The 16,831-nt window shown below is 54.8% G+C and overlaps 7 protein-coding genes across 7 annotated transcripts; 5 read left to right on the top strand and 2 right to left on the bottom strand.

Annotated features, from left to right (window-relative positions):
* Window positions 1-2,069: 2,069 nt before the first annotated feature.
* Window positions 2,070-3,819, top strand: CHGG_02745 (uncharacterized protein; the record flags this gene model as incomplete). Its single annotated transcript, XM_001229260.1, has 3 exons — window positions 2,070-2,218; window positions 2,400-2,421; window positions 2,485-3,819. 3 exons carry the CDS (start codon window positions 2,070-2,072, stop codon window positions 3,817-3,819), a joined length of 1,506 nt encoding a protein of 501 aa, XP_001229261.1.
* Window positions 3,820-4,560: 741 nt separating this feature from the next.
* Window positions 4,561-5,161, top strand: CHGG_02744 (uncharacterized protein; the record flags this gene model as incomplete). The annotated part of the gene is made up of 2 exons (XM_001229259.1): window positions 4,561-4,652; window positions 4,783-5,161. 2 exons carry the CDS (start codon window positions 4,561-4,563, stop codon window positions 5,159-5,161), a joined length of 471 nt encoding a protein of 156 aa, XP_001229260.1.
* A 1,036-nt stretch (window positions 5,162-6,197) lies between these two features.
* CHGG_02743 (uncharacterized protein) lies at window positions 6,198-8,890 on the top strand (the record flags this gene model as incomplete). The annotated part of the gene is made up of 3 exons (XM_001229258.1): window positions 6,198-7,259; window positions 7,315-7,744; window positions 7,797-8,890. 3 exons carry the CDS (start codon window positions 6,198-6,200, stop codon window positions 8,888-8,890), a joined length of 2,586 nt encoding a protein of 861 aa, XP_001229259.1.
* Window positions 8,891-9,222: 332 nt separating this feature from the next.
* On the bottom strand, window positions 9,223-9,951 carry CHGG_02742 (uncharacterized protein; the record flags this gene model as incomplete). Its single annotated transcript, XM_001229257.1, has 1 exon — window positions 9,223-9,951. The coding sequence occupies one exon, from the start codon at window positions 9,949-9,951 to the stop codon at window positions 9,223-9,225; it is 729 nt and encodes a 242-aa protein (XP_001229258.1).
* Window positions 9,952-10,952: 1,001 nt separating this feature from the next.
* Window positions 10,953-11,997, top strand: CHGG_02741 (uncharacterized protein; the record flags this gene model as incomplete). Its single annotated transcript, XM_001229256.1, has 2 exons — window positions 10,953-11,845; window positions 11,973-11,997. The coding sequence occupies 2 exons, from the start codon at window positions 10,953-10,955 to the stop codon at window positions 11,995-11,997; spliced, it is 918 nt and encodes a 305-aa protein (XP_001229257.1).
* A 390-nt stretch (window positions 11,998-12,387) lies between these two features.
* CHGG_02740 (uncharacterized protein) lies at window positions 12,388-13,138 on the bottom strand (the record flags this gene model as incomplete). Its single annotated transcript, XM_001229255.1, has 2 exons — window positions 12,388-13,007; window positions 13,072-13,138. 2 exons carry the CDS (start codon window positions 13,136-13,138, stop codon window positions 12,388-12,390), a joined length of 687 nt encoding a protein of 228 aa, XP_001229256.1.
* A 284-nt stretch (window positions 13,139-13,422) lies between these two features.
* CHGG_02739 (uncharacterized protein) lies at window positions 13,423-15,574 on the top strand (the record flags this gene model as incomplete). Its single annotated transcript, XM_001229254.1, has 2 exons — window positions 13,423-13,705; window positions 13,758-15,574. 2 exons carry the CDS (start codon window positions 13,423-13,425, stop codon window positions 15,572-15,574), a joined length of 2,100 nt encoding a protein of 699 aa, XP_001229255.1.
* Window positions 15,575-16,831: the final 1,257 nt, after the last annotated feature.

Raw genomic sequence — 16,831 nt, 5'->3', positions numbered from 1 at the left:
AACGGCCAGAACTGGTCACCGTCGGGTAGGTGAAATGAGCGCGCGCCACACCCGGTCACCTCCCCAACGACTCCTTCTTTGGGCCCGATTGTTGCTTGTCAGCACAGCCGTCCCTTTTTTTGAACCGTGGAAGAAACCCGCGATCCTTTGGTTGTTTTGAACTTCTCTTGCTGTAGCAAACATGCCCAAAGTAGCAAGCCTGGTCCAGAGCACGCCACTCAGCCGCAAGGGAGAAAATAGAAGCTCAAGGGTACCTATTGTGGCCCAGATCTAGTACCCCCGACCCTGGATTCTCAAATGCGCAGCTGCAAAGAGCTACGAGCAATCGGACCCATTGGTCTCCCCTGTCTTTCTGTGCGACTGATGTTCAAACACTAGCAGGCTAATGCAGCTACCCGTTACGGCTTGCATGGTAGACGGCCAACAAGACGCGTGCTACAACGAACCATGCATGCACGATACGGCTTAGGCAAGGATAACATACCTAGGGCGTGGTAAGAAGAGCAACCGGACGTTCAGAACCCTCACAGGCAAACCTGCCTCTGCGGCGGTCGGGTCCTGTTCCCATCCCTCCCACATGTGGAGTTGCCCCCCAGTCACGGGTGCAGGGCGGGAAGGCTTTCGGAAGGGGCGACGGTCAAAGGCCCGTTGGAGTTGCTGGTCAAAGAAAGATGGAAGCCGCTTCGGTAGGTGCCGGGGTTTTAGCGATGGCGAAGAGCAAGAAAACCGTTTCCGGGATGTACCCGCCCACATTCCAATGAGCCTCGGGTACCTCGCACAATCAGCCTTGCATTGCTCTCGTGGCCTTGTGTGACCCGCAGAGAAACTCAACGAGTCCCCGTTGCTCATCCGATGGAAGGGGTTGGTTCGGTACTCCGCGTGAACATGTGGAGCACTAACCTGATAGAGCGTGGCACATGGGGGTGCTGTAGGTACCATATTTGGAGGGGGACTGTTGCAGAAGGGGCTCAACTGGCCGCTGGGTCGGGGTTAAACATTTCTTTCGTCCCCAGTACCTACACGGCTTGCCGCCTCCGGCGCCGTAGGGCCCACGCAACAACTTCGGGTCTCCTAAGCCGACCGAACACGGACGGATTGCCAACAAGCGGTAGAGGGTGGATTCTCCGGGACCGCCATCCAGACTCTGGCTTTGCACTGCTGACCCGGCTGGCTTCCGAATGCGTCAACCCACTGGGGCTGCACACCAGATCGCAACAGCTTTGCCCAGCGGCGGGGCTGTAATAAAGAGAATACAAATACAAGGCCGGCCCCCTTTCCCTTTTTTCCCCGGGGCCTCTTGAACCTTTGCCTGAGACAAAGCCCATCTGCCACGTTCATTGAGGCGGTAAAGAAGAGAAGCCATCAACCGCCTGCCAACCTAGCGTCCCATACCCTGTCGCCGAAGGGCACATAACAAAGAAAAGAAGCTTCGCTGTCGTCTCTGGAAAGGCAACGCCGATTTCGCGGAAGACTGGGCTGCATAGCAAAGTCCACGAAAGAGATAACCTAAGGAAAACACACCGCTCGCTGGTCGGAGTGAGGTTGAAGAGATCCTATCCAGAAGACGTGGTCCGCATCGCAAAGATTCGACGTACCTGCTGGAGTCTAAGGATTGATTCCTTGAAAAGGGTCCGTACCATCACCCATCACATTTTTGTACACCCTTCGCCACCCCGAGCCCTCCTGACACCGCTAGATGCACAGTCCTCAGCCAGGCGATACCCATCCACTCGTCCACCCCAAGCACTGCTGCAAGAGCTGGTCTCGCCAATCCTTACCCGATTGTCTCCGCCAGCCTCAGCTTCCACTCGACCAGCCGGTTCGCGATTCAACACTATTGTACCAACGCATGCCATTTCTGCTATAAGCAGAGCATTACCTGCCCCAAACGCCAAGGATCGAAAGAGACACCCCGCCAGCGTCACCTAGCGCTGAGCCTAGAAAGCACTCGAGGAGCAAGCTCCCATTCCAAACGTCGCAGCGCCCCATTCGCGGAACCTGGAATCATCAACTTTGCGTCCTTGCGACTTCGCCCAGACCGTTTCAAGAACCAAACTAGCAAATCCGCCATGGACCGGCACACGCCGCCGTCCCCGGCACCAACCAGAGTAGACCCGCTCCCCTCGGGATTCAACGAGCTGCTACAACACAACGCATCGTATTCCCACGAGGCCATTTCCGCCGACCCCATCCAGGCACACTCGCAACCAGGTTCGAGGTACGGTACACCCGGGCCACAGGCGCATCACCCACACGGGATTGACACATCGATGTATCAACAACGCGGAGCTGTTGGCGAGCTGGTAAGAAAAAATGTATCGCCGATCGTGCAAATTCACAAGACTAACGCAGTCGTTGCAGGTATATCACCAGCAGACGATGTACTCGCAAGATAACAGTTCCTATGGGCCGATTCCCGAGGTGAGTGGCCAGACTACTGGCCGGATAAGGAACAGAGATACTAACATGGCTTGTCCTTCCCAGCCGTATAGCACTCCAGCAACTTCACCGCCAACGCCGTCGCGGGGGTCAGACGTCATTTCCACTCGAAGCAGCGCCCGCGGAGATGGTGGCGCAAGGGCCCTGGGCCCCCGAAGCACACGCATCGAGAAGTCGACACCGAAGAAGAAGAAAGACCGGGCCAAGGCACCAAAGAATATGCCGGTAATCGATAGGCCCATGAGCGAGCTGACCAGAGGTTCCTCGATCGCGATTGCCGATATCGAGACGTATGTGCATCGGTCATCCGAGGTACGGCGGCAGGAGATCGAGACAGGCAAGAACCCCGGCCGGATTAAGAGACCGATGAATGCCTTCATGCTGTACCGGAAGGCGTACCAACAACGAGCCAAGGAGTGGGCATCCCAGCACAACCACCAGATCGTGTCCCGGGTGTGCGGCATGAGTTGGCCCCTTGAACCGGAGCACATCCGGCTGCAGTTCAAGGCGTGGGCCGACACCGAGCGCGACAACCACCAGAAGGCCCATCCCAACTACAAGTTCACCCCGGCGAAGCCACAAAAACCATCTAAGTACGAAGGAGGTTATGACGAGCGCAGCGACGGGTCAGACTTGGAGGACTATAACTGGGTTGGCAGGGGTGGTTCTCGGATTCGGTCGGCGACACACACGCCCGGCGCCGATAGCGATTACATACCGAGCCGCTCAGTGTACGTGGCAACCCATCCGCACCCGAACCAGCTCAGGGGGCTGCACCCCATGGGCATGATGCACCAGACCCGGTCGACCGCCCTCGACTTCCACTCGGGGAAGCCATTGCCAGGTCCATATGAGTACCGTGGTTTCCAGGCGCAGTACTTTGAGCCGCACATGCGGAATCAGCAGAGGCACTTGCACCATGGCGCCGACGACGTCGCTATGCACAGCACACCATCGCCTAGCTCGGTATTCCAGCAGTCGCACTACGACCTCAGCCAGCAATACCACCCAAAGGTTGAACAACAGCAGATCCAGCACCAGTCGCAGTCTCATCAACACCAGCAGCACCATCAATTCGAACACCGGATAGACCCATCGCTGGTTCCGCAAGACGACGGCCTGTTTGACCCAGGCAGTTTCAACACCGTCCCGAGCATGTTCGACGGTAGCCTTAGTGCGACGCAGCAAACCTGGCACACGTCGCAGTCGGCGGCGGCTGGCGAGGGCGAAAGCCAGTTCTCGAACGCCCTCATGGGCCTCGATGATCCCCTCTCCTTCGAGCAGCAGGCCCAATATATGGGAGGCGAGTGGCAGGTTGAGCCTCTCACGGAGACTGCACACTTCGACACGAACTGGGTGGACCCGAAGACAGAGCCCTGAGGGTTGTCTCGTGTGAGAAAAGAAGGAAGGGAAGCAATGAGGGATGAAACCAACCAAGAAGCGGTCGAATTCTGGAATGAAAGAGATAAAAAGAGAAAATAGTACGGGTTCAAACAATATTGTAAATGCCTCACCTCGAGGGTCCATGGCCGGGAGCGTTGGCGTTGGGATGGATGGGACCTGGAGTTTGGGAGATCCGGCCGGTTTCTGGACAAGAGCATCTTTTTGGGGTGAGGGGACAGAAAGGGTGTTTGGATTTTGTGATAAAACACACAGAAACTTAGCTTCGCGTCCATATCAGATGACATTAACCTATTGCTTTCATCTGACCTCCTGCCTTGCGTGTCACGGCCGTTTTGTTGCACTCAATTGCTCCTGGCCTCGAGGTCATTAGACAAAGCCATTGTGCAATGAAGCCAACCAATGCAACGAAAATCACCTAGGTACCGCATGTTCGCAAGCGGCCTTTGGTCATAAGAACTCGAAGGCTGATAAGGGAGATTTCGCTCACCGACTTTCAGCGGCGCGCAAAGACGATAGAGAAAGGGGAGAATACGTCGAGAAACTTCGTGGTTGATGGCGACAAGAACGAGATCGTTCGCTGCAAGGACGCCGCCAGGCTAGAGGAGCCACGGGCTACCTACTTGGGGGAATGTTCCGTAGGGCTTACACGGATAATTTAAGTCATTTGGCTGCGGTTTAACTAGCAGGACGAAGCTTATACGGTAAGCGAGGTATACCATGGTTATATGCATAATCACCAAGGGTCGACCAGTTCCACAACACCTCCCCAATTCAGCGTCATCAGGAGCTTCGACGCATCTCAACCACAAGTACAAAGGCCATCCGACGCGGCAATGACACTACTTTCGAAAACCATTACGGCCTTTGGCAGCCTTCTTCTGGCTCACGCGTAGGATTTTCCGATTTCCGTTCAAACCCATTTCTCTAACCCACCTCCAGCTGCTACTCGGCGCGAGAACACACCGCACTCCAGTCACTCCGAACCGCTACTGCCGCTACGTTAACTTCGTCCACGACAGTAGCTACCTCGCTCCCCGTGGACATAATAATCGAAACGATCATCTCAACTTTCATCATCCTTCTTGGGCTGGTTCTAGGAACGCGCCCGCTGCGGCCGCTTGAATGGCGCGTCTGGGCCGGGAAGATCGAACGGGAAGGCGAGGAGGGCTTTACCGACAACGCTGGCGCGGTAGACAAGGATTATATGGGCAATCCATTCAGTGTTTTTGAGTCGCGACCAAACTTCGTGGATATCCGGAAGCAGCGCAAAGAGTTTGCCGCATGGGTTCAAAATGGCGGTGCTCGGCAAGGGCAGTGATACACCAGATTACGGAATTTAAGACTGGTTCTTTCTTCAGCAATCCATGGAATTATGCGGCTTCCACACGAACTTACAGTTTCCAATCTCCTAGATTGCTTCAGCTCTCGTCGCCACAGCCGGCTTATGCGCATTGGGAGGTTGCCCGATATTCCCAACCCGATCGCGCCTTCCGAATTTACTTCCAAATTTCTCGTCTCACTTTGCCCACCAGCGCAGAGATCGGAGTCAATGCATTGGCAAACCAACTTGTGAAATCCTCAGAATCCTAAACCCTCCCTGGGATATATCTATCTAGCCCAATTACTCCTTCAGGTTTCCACTATACTGCCGTTAACCGAGCATCTAGCACACGCAAAGCTTGATTTTCGCAGCTTGATTACTGTCAGTTAAAACCCTGGACCAGCCTGACGAGTTGCCGACGAACATGCCGGCCACTGGCAGTGCTCGCAGCGTCTACTCGATCGCTTCCCATCTACTCTCTCCCCGAAGTCTTGACTCGTCCTCATCCCCTGCTCAATCGCGCTCACAATCTGTCTCATCATCCCGCTCGGGCACGCCGCTGCCGCCTTTGGACCGACCGTCTCCGTCTTTTTACCCAAATTCTCGCCACTCGGAACATGCTCTCCATCGTCTATCAACAGCTTCCCGCTATCCGTCAAATCGCCGCAAGAGATCCGGTTCAAAAAAAGGCGTGACCCGTAACCGCGCCTTTTCCAACCGCTTGAGCTCTCCATCAACTGCCTCGGCGTGTCCAAAAGACGGATATGGAGATTCAAGCGTCGCTTCTACCCCTTCTGATCTCTCGCGGACCCCCTATGTATCATTATCGCCCGAAACGCGGGGCAACGGGATCCGAGGAGGATCAAGGCAGCCGCTTCCGGAAACTAGATCTCGATATAATCAGGGACACTCCTCCCGCCTCCTACGCCTGGCCGTGCCGGGGGGTGCGATGGTTCCAGAGATGCACCCTGACACGGCAGCTTATGAACGGCACAACAGAGATTACGACCAAGACACATTGAGTGAAGTCATCATGGCCATTGACGTGGATAACGACGGGAAGGTTGGCTGTGCTTACTATATCGCCATGGATGAAGCATTGGTGCTCGAAGAGGACATCTCAATGGGAGGGGTTGAAGCTGTCGACACGCTTCTGCTTCAAGTTCAACCGACCTCAGTCATCATACCGAACAGAGCACCCGGTGACCTGATTGAACTGCTTGAGAGGGATGCGCACCGCTTTGACGACAACGAGAGTTCATGCAGCGGGCAAGGGGCATACGTCCTGCGACACATCGTCTCCGCCCATTTCGACTATGAAGCTGGAAAGGAAGCGTTGGCGAAAGTCGACCAGGCGCCGTCAAAACCTGACCCGATAAACGTCCTGGTGTTGGGCGAGGAGCCCGTGCAGTCCATTGGCTCCTCCATTCACAACAAGCTCATGCGCCTTGCCGAGAAGATTGATCTCGAGAGCTGCCTGTCAATCGGGTGCGCGGGGGCAGTCCTAATCGATCTTGAACGGCGAAGGACGACCGAGAACTCATCTTTCGAAGAAGAGGAAAGCAGGACGTTCCAGTTCTTGGTGAAATCTATCGAGATGAACACATCTACAGATACGATGCTCGTGAACGGAGACTCGTTGATATCCCTCCAGATCCTTCAATCAGAACTGCATCCTAACCCACAAACACGTTCCTCAAACAGTTCCGAGCCTAAAGCCAAGGAAGCCCTTTCCATCACTGGGCTTCTTCAAGCATTGGCCTCTAGCGCGCAGGGCAAAAAGAGACTCCGGCAAATACTGCTTCGACCAAGCACTGATATCGGGCTGATCCAGGAACGACAGAGGAGTATTGAGACTCTTTTGCATGCCGAGAACAGGGAGGTTGCGAGGAACATGCGACGGCTGCTCAGGAAACTGAAAAACACCAAAACACTGCTTCTCCATGTTAGGAAGGGCGTGGACCGGATCCGGGGCCAGCTGTCCATTCGCGTTGGAGACTGGAAGGCTTTGCTGAGGTTCGCAATGGTCTCTGCCCAGTTGAAACGGTCAATTCACACATTGAAGGGGGCTTCGGGTATCGATGTATTTGACAGGGTACGTGTTCTTTCTATGGGCTCTATTTAACCATCAAGCTTGTTAACCCATACAGATACGCGCCGAAGTCGACGTGAATCGCTTCCTGCATGTCGGTGATATTATCATTCGAACCATCGACTTCCAGCTCTCCAAGGAGAGTGGCCACACGGAGATTCTTCCAGGGGCAAGCGATTACCTAGATGGACTCAGGCGAGAGTTTGCAAATGTTTGCCATATGCTCCCTGAACTAAAGCGGTCTGTGGTGGAAGAGGTTCCGGCGGAAGCTGGCCAATTCATGCTCCATTGCACAATCATGCCGCAGCTGGGGTTCCTAATCGCGGTCAGGCTTGACCCCGGCACCGGAGAAGGGGTGTACCATGGCCAAGGTCACCCCGAGGGTGAGTGGTTGATGTGTTTTGTAAGTGGCGATATGGCATACTATAAGAATCAGCTCATGCTGGACCTCGACTCCCAGTATGGCGATCTGCCCTCTCGCATTGCGGGTAAGTTTAAGCCATAGCCTGGGAAATGGTTTGCAACTAACATTACTCCTAGATGAGGAAATTGAGGTAATGATGGCGCTTTCCGCAGCTGTTTTAGAACATGAAGAGGCGATCCTCGGCGCGTCTGAACTTTTCGGAGAGCTGGACAGCATGCTTGCGCTCGCCTTAGCCGCAGAAAAGTACAACTGGTCAGCTCCTACAATGACGCCCTTGAACGTGATCGACATTGTGGAGGGGCGCCACCCACTCCAGGAGCTACTTGTGCCATCGTATATTCCCAACGACACTACAATGGCCGGAGGTGACGGCACAGGCTGCTCGGAAGGAGTCAAGAGGCCAGCCCCATCTATGCTCATACTGACCGGGCCAAATAACTCAGGCAAGAGCGTCTATATGAGACAAGTTGCACTCATCGTCTACCTCGCACATACTGGTAGCTACGTTCCGGCCACTCGTGCAACGATCGGGATTACCGACCGGATTCTTACTCGCATTGCCACGAGAGAGACGGTCGTTAGTGATGAGAGCGCCTTCTTAGTGGATCTGAAGCAAGCAGCGTTTTCAATGAACTTTGCAACACGCCGGAGTTTGCTTCTGATTGACGAATTCGGCAAAGGCACAACAGCGGAGAGCGGATCAGCTCTCTTTACAGCTTACCTCACATATCTTCTGGATCTGGGTGTAGAGCGTCCCAAGGTGATCGGCGGGACCCATTTTCACGAGGTTTTCGAAAATGGCCTGCTTCGACCCGGAAAAGATGTCGCCTTTGCTCATATGGATGTTCACCTCGACCCAGAAGCCGAGGACCCGGATGAACAAATCACTTTCCTCTATCGCCTGCTGCCTGGGCGGGGCACGTCAAGCCTGGGCGTATTATGTGCGGCAACAAATGATGTCCCCAGCGCCGTCATCAGCAGGGCCAAAGCCGTTGTGGCCCTGCAGGACAGAAATGAGAACTTGGTGGAGGCCTGCTCTGGTTTGTCCGAAGAGGATAAACAACGGCTGGAAGAAGCTGAACTCATTGCAAGGAGATTCTTGGAGTTGCAAGTCCCGAATTCGGGCCGTGGGCAAGGCAATGGGGCAATGGTTCGGGACATGTTGCAAGCGATGCTAACGCCAGGAGGGGTAGAAACGCCGCGTTCATGATGGCTTCTAGGGTCGCTGATAGGAAGCACACACAAAATTGACCGATGACAGGGTTGTGTTGATATGTCGTTGCTGTGTCGGAAACGGAGGCCGTTCATGACGTCCATCGTCTCCTCTCCCTACTAGTGACTAAACATTCTTTATTCGCCGGCGATCACCGACGGGGGGTATCAGAACGAGGAACAAGAAAAACAGGGCATATTCGTACATGGCCGTGGCTTCTCTCCAAAGCCGCGGGGCAAACCATAACCTCCTCATCACAGTGCATCGTACACATCCATCATTACCCCATTAAGCCCCTGACAAGGATGTCCTTCATCTCACCAATGCAATCACTCCAAGGTTAGGAGAGCAACAACCACGGGCAACCCGAGCAACGCAAGGAACGGCTGAATGGCTGATCCAGCGGAGTCGCCGGTAGAGCTGAACGGATCGCCACCACCACCACCACCACTAGAGTCAGAGTTGTCAGACGCGGGTGACTCGGATGGTGTGGCGGAGCTCTGGGTGCCAGGATTCGGCACCACGGCCGGTGTCACGGCGGTGGTGGTTGGCTTCGACTCTCCAGCTTGCCTGTCCACGGTCGAGGTGCTTGCAGGGCTGTCGTTCTCTGTCGTCGTCGAGGACAGCGGCACCTCTGCCGTGGTGGGGTCCGTCTTCTTGGTTGGCTTGGGCGTGGGCGTCACCTCGACGGGCGTGCTCTTGACCGTCGTGGAGGCGGGTAGCTTGCCGATGTAGCTGGTGGCGAGGCTTGCGGCGGCCCTGAGCTTGGAGCGGGGGATGTCGCGGCCGCTGTCCTCGCAGCCTTCCTCGATCGGGTCCAGGAAGGCGTCGTCGAAGTTGCGGAGATCGTCCTTGCAGTTGAAGAACAAGCATGAGATGACCGAGTCGAGCAGGATTTCCCGGGCTTCCTTGCACATGCACCGCGCGCTGTCTGATGGACAACCGGAAGAAGTGACACAGTTGTCGGCGCACAGTGAAAAATCGAACCTCGCCTGTGCCTGTGAGAAGAGCAGGGCTGCGCCGACGAGGGCGAGCCGGATGTAGCTGGCGAGAACCATGGCTGTAGGATGCGAGGTCGCTGGTGGTGAGAGTGTTGACTAGCCGGCGAGCCTCAGGTGTTGTTAGAGAACACCCGGTGATGAGCGATCTCGTGGGGATGACGACCGTGAGGGAGGGACGGGATGGAAGGGGGAGACGCGAGGCACAGCATGATCGGGGAACATTGCAAAAATAGGCCGCAGCCGTCTCCTTTCATCTTCTCGCGTTTCCCAAGTCACAACCTCGCGTGGTGCCGATGTTGCCGTTGATCATCGATGAACCCTTGCCATTGGGGAAAAGTCTCCAACGCTGCGAGACTGAAACACCACCGACAGGGGTCGAGGCACAACTGCCAGGTCCTTAATCAATTTGCGAGCCTTGGCCAATGGACAGCTTGGCTTGCCTGGGAAGCATCTTGTCAAAAGAGTGGTCTGAGGCGCAGAAAGGGCGGCCTGAATGGGAGCTACACAGCAATTCCTTCGATTATTTGCGAGGAATCAAGTCGTGGGTCTATGGATGGTATCCCTTACGCATGTATTGCCCGTCTCTGAGGTTCGTTTTCTGGATGGACGTTTGCATGAACACAGCACGATCTTTCAAACAGCGAAACCTTAAATGGACTCCCTGCTTGGTGCGAATAGCGCTGAGCACAAGTCGTTTTGTCCCTCACGAAGTAGACTCTTGAAAATAATTACATTCATACACTATCATATTTTTCCTTCTGTTTGCCCACAGTTCTTAGCAAGTGAGAGAAACCCCTCCAATCTACGAAGCAGCTTGTCTTTCAATCATTGCCAGAGAAGCTTGACCCTGGCTTCCGGCACCCCGGCACAGCAACTCATGCCGATCCATTACAAGCCCCACCAAGCAGGTTTCCGTGGGGTAAGTGACCGAGCGATAAGCCCGACATGCCCACGATAAGGACCAAATTTCCAAGCGGGTGGACTTGACATTGAGAGTGGTGGGACAGTCGCATACTCAACCAGTAGTCCCAATCTCGAACCAAGTCGGCCCCAACAAGATGGCACCGACAAAACCCAAAAAGAAATCGGCCAAAGACAAGGCGAGGGACCGAGCCCGAGCCAAGGCAGCCGCGACACAACCCGCAAATGTCAACACAAGAGAGCTCCTCAACCAAGCAACCGCCTCTCTCGAAGAAGGCGACCCCGAGACCGCAGCAAGGATAGCGCTGGTGGCTTACGAGCACATTGGAGAAAGCGGGAGGCAAGCCGGTGCGGCCCTGTCGCTTCTTGGTCAGATTCATGTCGAACTGGGCGAGGTTGACACCGCGCGCGCATTCTTCGCTGCCGCCGTCAAAGTCGACGAGGACGGCTCCCTTCCAGAAGACATTGGCGGCGGGCCCGAGAAGTTTTTGTGGCTAGCGCAACTCAGCGATGACGGCGGCCAAGACAGTGTCTCGTGGTTTGAGCGCGGAGCTGCCGCTTTGCGCTCCCAGATCCAGACGCTCACCGAGTCGCTCGAATCGCGGCCCTTGACGCGCGATGCACAGGAAGCGGTCATAGCGGAGAAGCGGAAACGGCTTGCCGAGACACTCTGCGCCGTGGTGGAAGTCTACATGACGGATCTCAGCTGGGAAGAGGACGCCGAACAGAGGTGCGAGACTCTCATCACCGAGGCGACCATGCTCGCCCCCGAATCGGCCGAGACCTGGCAGACCGTCGCCAATGTTCGCATCTCACAGACGAGAGTGGAGGAGGCACAAGAGGCTCTGAAGCGGGGGTTGGGATTGTGGAGCGATCTTGCGCCCGAGGACCCTGCCGTACCGCCCTTCCCCTCACGAGTCAGCCTTGTCAGACTCTTGATCGAAGTCGATATGGAGAAGGAAGCAACAGAAGTCACCGAGCGTCTGATAGCCGAAGACGACCGGAGCGTGGAGGTGCTCTACCTTGGGGGGTACGCAAAGTATATCTCGGGCGAGAAACTAATGGCCCAGGGGCAATCTTCAGACGCTGAGGCCGGGAAAGCCTTTTGGCGGTCATCAAGGAAATGGCTTACGCAGTGCCTAAAAGTTTTTAAACAGGAGGAGTATGAAGACGAGAGGCTAGGAGAGCACGCTCAAGATCTTCTCAATTCTATCAAGAAGGAACTCGGCGAAGTGGCCGAAGATGGCGAGGATGGCGATGCATGGGAGGATACTGACGAGGAGGAGTGGGAGGGTCTGGATGACGACGAGGATACAGAAATGAAATGATGCGTTCCGGTTCCCTTCTTGCATGTCGAGGGTCTAGTTGATGGGAAACGGTTATTTATGTCCGCCGAATCTGCGGTGTGTCCAGGCGTTGGGATGGAAGATTCTTGTTGGTGTCTTAAAAGCATAAGCAGCGGGTGTCAAAATACGTTCGCTGGTCGTGACATATTGCATGGCTAGAACCTGTCGTTGGTGAACCTACCCAAGTCCCCTTTCCCGGTCAGCCTTCTAAATACGGCAAGCAAACTTAATTGTCACCAACTTTGAGTTTCTGTACATCTTCCGTCGGCACACCATCCTCGTCGTTTTCTTCCTGACCAGCTGTGGCAAGACCCCGCTCCCACAGTTGCTTCCCTGTGAGCTTCGCCGGCTCCTTTATCCTAGCTTTCTTCAGTTCTGCTGCCCGTTCTTCCTCCTCTCGGATCCGGTTCTCCTCCATTTCCTTCAGAAAGCCCTCCCTCCAACTTAGGAACGTTTCGCGATTGACCGGAGTGCCGTGGAACTTCTTGTTTTCCTCCCGTTCAGCCGCGAGGGCAGCTTCTTCTTGCACCTTCGCGGCGGCTGCTTTACGCTCCTCCACCAATTGCTCGGCAGCTTCCTTAACGGCCGAAACCAAGGTAAATACCATGGCCATACCAAGGTTTTCCTCGATCACCTCTTCCAGCCCCCGTAGCAACTGATCCTTGTCCTCGGCGATGTTTATGTATTCATGGGGGATTGAGTTTTGAGGCGCGGCCAGCTCCAACAGAGGCGCTTTATCTGGGTAATCTTCCGGATAGCGCACTGTGAGTAGGATGACTGGTGGTTCGGATTCATCGTCGAGGAGATCAAGGGTGATTGATATCCGGTACTCTGTCTCTGATATATCTGCAACCAAAAAGTTGGTAAGCCCCTCATTACCACCAATTGTCTTGCGAACTGTCGGTCATACCTGTGATTTCGTCTGGAAAAATGGAGTCTAGAACTTCCCGTTCCTCGGTCTGTTCCTCGCGCCCCATCGTGAGGTTGGTTGGGAAATAGAAGTACCCGTTATCAAGTTTGGACTAACTTGCAGTTCTCGAGGAAGCTTTACGGCCAAAGCGAGGGAGGGGCAGCCAAGCCCGGGGAGAGTTTTGGTGGGGTTGGCATCAACCCGGCTCCTGCACGCCTCACCGCCCTGGCAGAAGCAGGGGTACACTGCAGCGCTCCAGAAAAAAAATCAGAGCGATCGAGATAGTGAAGCCGTTCCTAGCCCGTGGATTTGCGACGTCTTGTTCTGGAGCATCTCTGGAAAATTCCCACCATGGCCCCCAAACACTCAGCATCTGCCGCCTCGGCGAAAAGAAAGTCATTCTCGAGCGATAAACACAATGACGGAAGCCGGGCCAAAAAGGCAAAGACAGCAACCGCGCCCAAGCGCCAGAAAATCGACGAGGATGAGGACATGGCTTCGGACAGCGATGGCAGCGGGTTTTCTGACTCGGATGATGGCGGCGCCGAATTGAGCGATCCTAAGCCGTCCCGGGAAGCGGCGAAAGCCAAAGAGAACGGACGAGCCTTTGCGCAACAGAATGGGGCTGAACGAAGTTTGTTTCTCCATCTCTCATCCGCTTGATCCTTGTTCTAACGCCTTTCCAGCCCAAACCTCCCGCGAAGCGCACGCAAAACAAAAACAATTGGCACAAGAACGCAAGGCCGCGAAGCCATTGGCGGACGAGGTGCACCGGACGAAGAAGCTGTGGGAAAAACTGCGCCGGAAGTCGCATGTGCCCAAGGAGGAGCGTCAACAGCTCGTGGATGAACTGTACAGCATCATCACTGGGCGCATTAAGGAGTTTGTACTTAAACATGACGCTGTCCGCGCCGTCCAGACCGCCATAAAGTACTCGACCCCGACCCAGCGGAAGCAGATCGCCAAGGAGCTCCAGGGCACCTACGCCCAGCTTGCCGAAAGCAGATACGCCAAGTTTCTAATTGGGAAGCTTCTTGTTCAGAATGACAACGAGATTAGAGACATCATCGTCCCCGAGTTCTACGGCAAGGTACGAAAGCTCATCAACCATGCCGAGGCGTCCTGGATTTTGGACGACATCTATCGCGGAGTAGCAACGAAGGAGCAGAAGGCCCACATGCTACGAGAATGGTACGGGCCTGAGTTCTCCTTGTTCAAGCTCGACAAGGGCGTCGAGTTAACGGCAGATCTCCGCAAAATCCTCGCCGACGAGCCCAGCAAGCGAGGCCCCGTCATGAAGTATCTCTTTGACATGACCAACGGCCTCATTCAGAAGAAAATGACGGGCTTCACGATGCTCCACGACGCGATGTTACAGTATTTCCTCAACCTCAAACCTGAGAGCGAGGAGCTCAAGGAATTTGTCGAGACGGTCAAGGAAGATGAGAACGGCGACCTGCTGAAGAATATGGCCTTCACCAAGTCGGGAGCCCGCCTTGTATGCCTGCTGCTGGCCAATGGAAGCGCGAAAGACAGGAAACAAATCCTCAAGACATATAAGGACACTTTCCAGCTCATGTGCGGAGATCCCAACGGCCATATGATTCTCCTGGCTGCCTACGATGTCATCGACGATACCGTATTAACATCGAAGACAATATTCCCGGAGATCCTCGGGAAAAACGAGGAGAAAGACATTGAGAATATCGCCTTCCTCGCCAACGACCTCAACGCCCGGATCACGGTCTGCTACCTTTTCGAAGGACAGTCCAAATCGCTGTTCCCAGCTAGCCACGCGTATGACTTGGAGCTTCTAGCCGAGATCCATGAAATTCGCAAAAAGACGAGTAAGAAGGACGCCGACGTCCGGCGCAAAGAGTTGGTGACGGCTATGTCACCTCCCTTGCTTGCGGCAGTTGCGACCTCCCCAGCGGACCTGGTGGCCACTTCGTTCGGGTGTCAATTTGTTACCGACGTCTTGCTATCAGCGACCGGCGATAAGTCTGCTGCTTTGGAGGCCGTGGCATCGACAGCGGCCGGCAACCCAGCGCCGGTGCAGTCCGAGGACGCGGACCCTCTTTACCCTCCTCCGCCTCACATTTCTCAGACGCCGCATGGAGGCAAAATGTTCAGGACCTTGATCGCCGGTGGCAGGTTTGACAGGGAAGCGGGCGCCGTCAAGAGAGTCGATCCCCCCCTGAAATTCGCCGATATTCTCTACCCAATCATCAAGGAGTATATCATGCAGTGGGCGATAGGGCCAAGTTCTTTCGTTGTGTTGGGTTTGCTGGAGGCCGCCGATTTCTCCTCCACGACGGACTTGCTTAAGGTCCTCCGTTCAGACAAGAAAGTGCTCCAGTCGGCGGCGGCGGCTAAGGAAGTGGCCAGCCAGACCGCAGCGGCAAATGACAAGAAGTCAAAGTCGAAAGGCAAGGGAGCACAGTTGGACAAGGACAAGACTGGCGGGAACCAAGGAGCAAAGCTGCTCCTTGGAAAGTTGTAACCAAGTGTTGGACGAGCCCTGTTGGAGAACGTGGGATGGGTTTACGCCCGGGAGAGAGATAGTAGTGCCGAATGGAGGGCAAGTGGTCGGGGAAGGTCCATGACCAGAGAAGCTGTAATATCCCGAGCATTTCCTGGTCTCATTTACCTGTTGATCCAGTTTTCTTCTGAGCCCGGACCTCAACATAGATTCTCAATTTGGTCGGTCATGCCTTGGCTTATATTCTTATCTCGGATGGGTGATCGCATTGTGCATATGCGTCTGTTTCAGGGTGTTGAACGGCTCTCCAACCCCAACCTCTAACTGGAAATCTCATTGAACAAGGGAGGGAGATATGTGATGCTATTCAAAGCACTCTTTGGTGTTAACTATCGGTTGAACTGAGACGTGATTTAGGTTCTAATCTCTGAGGTTGGACAGAGAAGGCAAGAGCCACCTGCATCGTTCTTCATGTACTGTGATTAGGCACGGTGCTTTCCATCCCGAGTAGCTGCACTCACACAATAGAAGCACAAATTTCAATTTTCCGTTCTGAATCTCGCATCGGCCCTGCCTCACCGTCAACATTGGAAGCCATCTATCGTCAGAGTGTTGTTGTGTAGTCTCCATTTCGTTTCCAATCTAACTATCAACCTAACTCTGAGATACCGCTTCCACCGGCCTTCAAAACTAGGTATTGCGCAATCACCGGGCTTGCCGAGTTTTCCGACAGTGGAGTTGATCGCAGGTGGAGTGAAGGGTTGGCGCGAGAAACTCGTATCGCCATGACGCCATCAGAGACCACCATTGACACCGCAGGCAAGGTCTGCGAGACAAAGAGCGGGTATTATTGGTACATCTGTACCTGGACAACCCCATTCTATAGCGGCTGCTGCCGCATCGATCCTTGTCAACAAGACCCTATCGGCTGCCCTCGACAGGCTCGCAGCGATTCTGGGTTGGCATTCACGAGCACTACAACGATATCGGTAATTGTGACTAGCACAACGTTCGTGACGCACTTGCCGTCATCCCTCTCATCATCGTCACTCTCACCATCATCATTCTCACCAACATCATCCTCACCAACTCCAGCTTCAACATCGCAGGCTCCAGGTGCAAGCGCACCATCACCACCCACCATCTCTTCCACGTCAACCGCCAATATCAACCAAGGCAACAGCAATGGGTTAGGTATCCCCATCAGCACCCTTGCCGGAATCGTGGTTGGTTGCGGCATTGCCGTCATATTCGTGGCGCTTGTCGCGTGTATGTGGT

This window comes from Chaetomium globosum, genomic scaffold, assembly GCF_000143365.1.
Source record: "Chaetomium globosum CBS 148.51 scaffold_2 genomic scaffold, whole genome shotgun sequence".
NCBI classification, from domain to species: Eukaryota; Fungi; Ascomycota; class Sordariomycetes; order Sordariales; family Chaetomiaceae; genus Chaetomium; species Chaetomium globosum.
The sequence above is the reverse complement of the archived record's forward strand: the minus strand, read 5'-3'. Positions and strand labels throughout refer to the sequence as shown.